General features: G+C 30.9%; 1 protein-coding gene across 1 annotated transcript; it reads right to left on the bottom strand.

The window, feature by feature from the left end:
* Window positions 1–6,148: 6,148 nt before the first annotated feature.
* On the bottom strand, window positions 6,149–7,023 carry LOC111622960 (transmembrane protein 203-like). The gene has a single exon (XM_023365431.1). The coding sequence runs from the start codon at window positions 6,967–6,969 to the stop codon at window positions 6,565–6,567; it is 405 nt and encodes a 134-aa protein (XP_023221199.1). The 5' UTR covers window positions 6,970–7,023; the 3' UTR covers window positions 6,149–6,564.
* Between the last annotated feature and the right edge of the window lie 542 nt (window positions 7,024–7,565).

The following is a 7,565-nucleotide window of genomic DNA, read 5'->3' as shown; positions in this document are numbered from 1 at the left end:
TAAAAAATAAATACATATTAATTTTAATTATACGAAAATAATCGCACAATATTTTATTATAACCGCATTATGTATCTTATTACAAATTTCTATACTACACGTAAAAAAAAAATAAGATTGCTATTGTATATTCGAATATTAGTAGCGGAGTGGAATCTGTATTGTCAGATTCCAAAAAGCCAGATTTGCGCATGCGCTTTAATGAACACCAACCTCACCCGGTTTAGCCGGTGGAAGCCTACGATCTAGGGTTGATGCTACACATATAACGCTTCCAATTCTATCCGAGACCGGTACTGGGCTGTTAGCCGCCCGCCCGCCCGCTAAATATTTGGCCGATTACGTGAATAACGAGTAGATTTATAACTTAACCCAACCAATAAGAATTTACTGGTATGTTTTTACGATAATTCCGTATAGTTGAAAGGAGTTTAAAAAATCCATTAAAATATTTGATATTTTTATTCCGCTCTCCGATTTTATATTACTCACGGATTTCGATGTTAAACCAGTGATATTACAATTTCGTGTGTCCCATCTCTAAGGGGATGTAGAAAAAAACGTGTACAATTCTTGTATAATGTTAAAAAATTAACCGTTACTTCGACAGCGTCATTTACAACTAAATTTAATGAATAAAAGAGATGCACCAGGTACGGAAAAAGCTCTAGAATTTATTTTCCTTAAATTTACGATTTATGCATCCGTTTGTCATAAAAATTTGTCTTTTCACTTCTTTTCCAAGACTACAAATATTCGAGTACAAAGTAACCAGTTTCAACTTATTTCTACTTATGAAGTAGTTAAATAATTAAGAGGTTAGGGAATTAGGGACATAAATAAAACCCTGCTGAAAGAGCCTGAATTTTACCTAAAAGCTTAACCGAACCAATCTCTAGCCGAGTACAGTGGGGATTGATTTCTTCGTAATATTAAACGTAATAAAGTCAGAAATTTTTCCAGTTTAATGAGAGTGACTGAAAAGTAAATTTTGGAAATTTCCGTGGACACCTGGTCCTAAAACGAATTTGTTAGAAAACAAAAGACGGACTATCTACTAAGTTTAACGTATTTAGATTTTTACAGCTATGACGAAAAACGTTTAAAATTTACAACTTTGTCGCGTCCTTTGAGATATACTAGTGATACGACAAAAGAGGCATTTGAAGTTAACCGGTATCGGCACTCTCGGGATTTGGCATGATCGTCTCTGATTCCATCCACGAGTCACTGATAGGGAGCACTTTTAACTAAGTGGATTGTTTTAATATTTAAAAAGTAAAGAATATCTTATGCTATTTTTATGTACGTTTTTTCACAAAACTATATTCATACAATCGAATATTTTGAACCAGGTATGTATAATTGTATATCGATCACACATTTTATTTTAACAAGTTTTTATAATTTTATTAGAGTATTAATTTTAGCTTTTATATTATAGCTAGCAATTTAGAATGTAATTGTGATATTGGAAATTTATTTCAAAAAGTTTTGGCTCGAGAGCTTATAATGAAAAAGAAAACATTATTAAAAGAGAAAGACCAATGCCTAAATTAAATATAAATAAGTCAACAAAAAAATTTGTTCGACATTTTCACGATAAAATTTATGAAGATATAAAATGGCTTTGTGGATGCATAAAAATGCAAAAATTAGTGTTGTAACGAATAGTATATTCGGCCTGAGGCCGAATACCGAATATTCGGCTTGATTAACGCACGTACGAAAATTGGCGCGCAAACCGCATTATGGCAAGGACCTGCTCTCCATTGGCCCACTGTCACTACGCTTCGCCAATCGCGTTAATTCTTGACAGTTGTAACGGACAGACAAGAGCGTCATGGCAGTATGCGATAAATGATGATATCAAATGTGAATAACAATGAAATGACCTACACGTGTAAATAACGGAAAAAGAAGAGAAAGACCGAAAGTGAAAATGTGAAAATAAATATGACATTGAGTTGATAGCATAATCGAACAAGTCGAAGCAGCTTATTGGCGCGAAATTTGCGGCTGTCAATGCCAAACAAGTGTTGTCATAGACTTCGGAAAGCTAAATGCTTGTATTGAAAGTCACTTAGCGTGCACGGGCGAAAGCCTGGGACCGTTCGGGCTATCAAGCTGTCTCGAATCTGTGAAATCATAACTGTGACATATACCGACATCCTATCTGTCTCTTTTCTCCGTTATCACAAGGCTATGAGTCACGTAATTATAAAATGGAAAAATTACGACGAAAAAGTGACGAATCGAAAGTATCGTGAGGGCGTATTATGATGTATGCATAGGCATACGTGGACTAGAGCGATAGAGGAAAGAGAAAGGGAAGAGCAAAGACGAGCGCTTAAAAAGAAGGATAGGCAGGGTCAGACCCTCAGATATGTGACGATTCTCAAACGAATAGGTGTGTACGTGTGCTGATATTTGTAATTATAAATTGTAAATATATGTGACCAATATTATTATTTTTTTATTTTGTGCATGTTACAAGTTATAAATAAATATAAACAAACAACACTAGCCCGATAACATTAAATCTAAATATCAAAATGATTAATTTACTGTGTTTTTGTTATTTCTTACTCCTGTTTTCAGGTATTCGGTATTCGGCCGAATAGTGATTAAATATTCGGTATTCGGCCAAATAGTGATTAAATATTCGGTATTCGGCCGAATAGCGAAAAATAGGCCGAATACCAAATAGTAACCGAATATTCGTTACATCACTAGCAAAAATTATTTTGTTGGCCTGGCCTACTATTTTCAAATGAAATTAGTGTGTGAAATAAGAATGGCTTTGACGATTTAAATAATTTGAGTAAAGGTGGCAAAAAACATGAAAATCGTAAATCTCCATCGATTCTTTCGTAAAATTGAAGCAATTTGGAAATCAAAATAGAATAGAATTTAACATTAGTACACAATATAAAATAAATATTGAAAATTATAACAAGATAGTTACAGCTAATAGACATATTATATTTTAATTAGTAGATATTATCGAAGCGAGAATTGGCATTTAGAGGGCGTAGAGAATCTATTAAATCTAATATAACAGAGTTAATTATATTGAACTTGCTTATTTATTAAGTGCGTTAGATAATCTATTAATTAAAATACATTTAGAGAAGTCTACGTTTTTACTGGCTTATCGAACAAACGAATACGAATGGACCCTAGACCAGTGTTTCTCAACGGGGACGATTTTCCATGTTGAGGGGGCGATTAGTAACAATTTATATTTTGGAGGGCGAAAAACAATTTTCTGGGCGATATAGTAAAACATTATATTAATAATAATTAGATATTTTATTCGTTATATGACTTATATCGTAAAATAATTAAACAAATAACATTATACTAGTCACTAGTCTATTCAATGCAGTACGAATTTGGCATTAGCTTTGGCTCTCGGCATCGGAATTTTGAAGTGAAGGGGGCGATACTACATAACGGTTTTATTGAAGGGGACGACAATTCGTTACAGGTTGAGAAACACTGCCCTAGACCATCACTGACTGATTGCCCCTGGAAGTCGGCTTGTTACAAAACACAGCTTCCCTATCATCAAATGTCACGGCACGGCCCTGGTTCAAAGCATTGGTTTTAATGATATATCACCAGACTTCTGATATGTCCCAAATTTGACTAATTTTCACATATTATTTGTCTGTGTGCAGAAACATTCATGATTATCTGATAAATGCATTACAATTAAGAAAATATACTGTCCTGTTAATACAGAGTGTCCCAAAAGTTTCCATACATATAAAGGTAAAATGTAACTTTATTCACAAAACATTAAAATGTCGGCATTAAGATTTGTGTCAATGAACTGACGGATTAAGGCAACAGAATACATAAGTGATCTGCCAATAGGATAACTTCTAGTAGGACTCCCTATGTGGAAACTGGATTCTGTTTAAGTGTTAAAACACATGAAGAAAACCCAGAACACTACATGGTGGCCAGCCCATTTGTCAGGCATGAACCAATGACCAACTACTAGTGTTCAATGGTTTTATTTATTCGGCCACTGGTGGGCTCGATTTGTGTCACCGTATGGAGACTTTTGAGACACTCTACATCAGGGGTGGCCAACCTTTTGCATACCATGCGCCAATTTTTTGATAGACGAGTTCACATGCGCAGTGGCGTACCGTGAGTGTTAGCAGCCCGGGGCGGAGAAAAATTTCGGCCACCCCTTATTTAGGTATTTCAATTTATAAGACGAAAATTCAGATTCGCCACAGAACAAGCAATGAAAAATGTGGTTGTAGTGTAGCTACCCGTATAAAATAGTTCAATATGACACCAGTGGTACATGAACACGAATGCATCGTGTAACGTACACGCAAAAAAAAAAAGATCAACAGGTCGATTGCTCCGAATTGTGTAAGAAGTGCACTTGCCAAGACACACTGTCAAAAATTAATTTAAATTAATTTCCTATGTAATATTCATAATTGCAATGAAGCCAAATCTGGCAATGTTGCTCGGAACCGACTTAAGCGCCACTTGTAGTCGTCCAATGCGCCAAGTTTGGCGCGCCACGTTTCGGCCACCCCTGCTCTACATATATAAAGATATTTTTGTACTTCATTTAAAAATTATCCTGTATTATATAATAGGTGTGCATTATATTAAATTTCATTAATCACAAAGATAAATGATAAATTTTAGATATTAGAAATTTACATAAATTCTGTTTTTCCTATACAAACCAGTTTTATTTATTTAATCTTTAAGTTTAAAATATTTAAGAATTTATAAAGTTATAAAAATTCTCTTATTAAATTACATGTTTTCATTTCAAATATTTCAAATGCATGTGTGAAAAAGTATGATGTGTGCAGTCTCTTATTTGAGCCATTTCAAGTTAAGATAAATACTTTAAAAATATCAAAAAGGTTTTAAAAAAATTGTAAATTATTTTGTTTTTATTCAAAACTTTATCTTAAATTATCCTGTATAATTTACTAATAAATGACTATTTCTTATATGTAGTAGTGAAAAAAATTCTTGCTTAACAAATTGAACATATTAATAAAGTCAGCATATAAATCAATGTGCAAGTAGGTTAAAGTTTAAATTGTTAAGATGCAAAAACACATTAAAGGACTATATTAGATTGCTTCAATATTCATATCACCTGATCAATAGTGTGTTGACACCATTTTACAAGATTGTCACCTTTATCCTGCATCATTATTATTCTTTTGCTTTAATAATAGAAAAATTATCTTTTCAATACTGAAAATGATCCTAATAAATTCTGTTTTATTATTTGTAAATTGAAAATGAATAAAAGTTAAATTTGAAATTAATTAAAAATCTACTAATGTGAGGTAGATAATAAGGACTTATCACACCAGTTATAATTATCATCACCAGTCCTTATTATCTATCTCACATTAGTAGATTTTTAATTTAATTATACCAAGGGCAAAAAGCAATTTCTTTATATTAAATTTGAAACATCACAAAACATCCTAAAATATGCAATATCATATAAAGCAGAGGAAATGAGAAACTGTAAACAATTGGGAATGACCAATCAAAAATTTTTAATGGTTACAATTTCTACTTTCCCTAATAAATTTACACAATTTGATAAATTTGCATAAATGTATTCAAATCTTATACTTTATATTTTAATTTTTTAAAAATAAATGTAATTAGATATTATGCACACAATAAAAATTTTAAATATATTTTTAACATATTTAAAAACTAAATGTAAGTTAAAATATATAAATTTGTTTTAATAAAAAAGCAATTAATGATCTGTATAAGTGGAATATTTTAACCTCAAAGAAATTTATCATTTCTATCAAAGGCCTTGTTAACAACAACTGTAAATGCAACTTCCTGTTTTCTCTCTTCAGGTGAAATACTTGATTCATTAAAGAAATTGCATAATCTTTATATAAAAATAATTTATAATCTTTTCTGTAGATTTTCCTTTTGTTTACCTAATACAAAAAAAATGTTAATAGAACTTTTTATAATTTTGGACTTGCACTTAACCAAATTAACATTTGAATTCAATTATTTTCATTAACTCCACCTTAAATATTTATCAATATTTTAGTTATTTACAAAATTACAAGTTATTATATAAATTTACACATATTTTCAAATAAACTATGCACGAAAACATTATTAATGAAAATTTATTATTGAGCCATTATTGCATCATTTATGTATAAAAAAATTGTTTTATAAAGTGGATTTTAAAATAAACAAAACTGGTTTGTTATATGGCTCCTTGTACTTTTCTCAAAATAATGATAGTGTTTTATATTAAATTTATACAATTAAAATACAACAAAATGGAAAATTTAAACGAAAATTTTTAACTTGTATTCCTTTTGTTCCTCATTAAATATAAAATTTATACTCTTTTTTGTTGTGTTAAGATTTAACATCTTAATATAAAATTATTCTTCAAATTAGTCATAATATTCAACAGAAGAGTTTCTATGGCACTAAGCAATAGACTCAACGTTATTGTGGAAGATAATCATGTTTAAGAATGCTTTTATTTACATTTTTCTAATGAACTTGACACGCCCTCACCATTATCAGCATCAACAAGATAAACAAAGGCGAAAATATCTCAGAATATAACAAGTTTTTCTGTCCCTCCAGTTTTAAGCATAACAGTAACTTAAAGAGAAATATCAGCATGAGTTGAACGAAACTCCACAACGCTCTGAGTCCAGCTTCCCTGTATGAATCTTCTAAACACTGTCTAATGAAAACAATAACACAGAAATATGCATTCAAACTGTCACAGACAAAAAGAGGAACGAATGCTGTCCACCATGTGACGTCGACAGCATTCTCTAACTTAGTTACAGCTATGAATGAAAATAATAATATAGATATTAAGTTCACCAGCATCTCGAAAACGGTGAGTCCCAGCCATTTTACCAGTTCTTTTATGCTAAATATCATCGTTTTTACATCACTACATCACAGCTATCCTCCATAAACACAATGCTGCCATGTTCAAACAACTAGTGCCACCTTACGGAACATTAACATTTAATAAAATTGTTTATTAATTTAAAAAAATTAATAATAATTTACGAATCTGTTAAAATAATATAAATTGTAAATTTTAAATAAATAATAATATATAAAAATTAAAACATATTTTGATTTTAATTTCAATTTGTTAAAATGAAAATATAGTACAGTATTTATAATGGTGGCATTCGTAGAACTTTCTTTAAAGTAGTCCGCCATTGTTTGTGCGGATATTTACTTCGCTGCATTAAAACACTTTAGTATACCATATTTTTCCATTTTGTCTGTCGAACATAAAAATGAATGAAAATATAAATTTAAAATTCGATGAACAAATCTTGTAATTGTGGAAGAGCAAAAGAGAATTACAGATACAGAATATACCACATATAAATGTTTACGCATCTCAGTTCTGAATCACTAGTATACTTTTTAGTTAAGGCAAACATATTTAGACACCCTTACAATGCTGCATCACTGAACTAAAGCACTACATACTTTTGGTTCGCTGAATATGTCCA

Source organism: Centruroides sculpturatus, unplaced genomic scaffold (assembly GCF_000671375.1).
Source record: "Centruroides sculpturatus isolate CEXI.00-Female unplaced genomic scaffold, Cexi_2.0 scaffold289, whole genome shotgun sequence".
NCBI classification, from domain to species: Eukaryota; Metazoa; Arthropoda; class Arachnida; order Scorpiones; family Buthidae; genus Centruroides; species Centruroides sculpturatus.
Note: the sequence above shows the minus strand (reverse complement) of the source record. Positions and strands in the feature narration are given on the sequence as shown.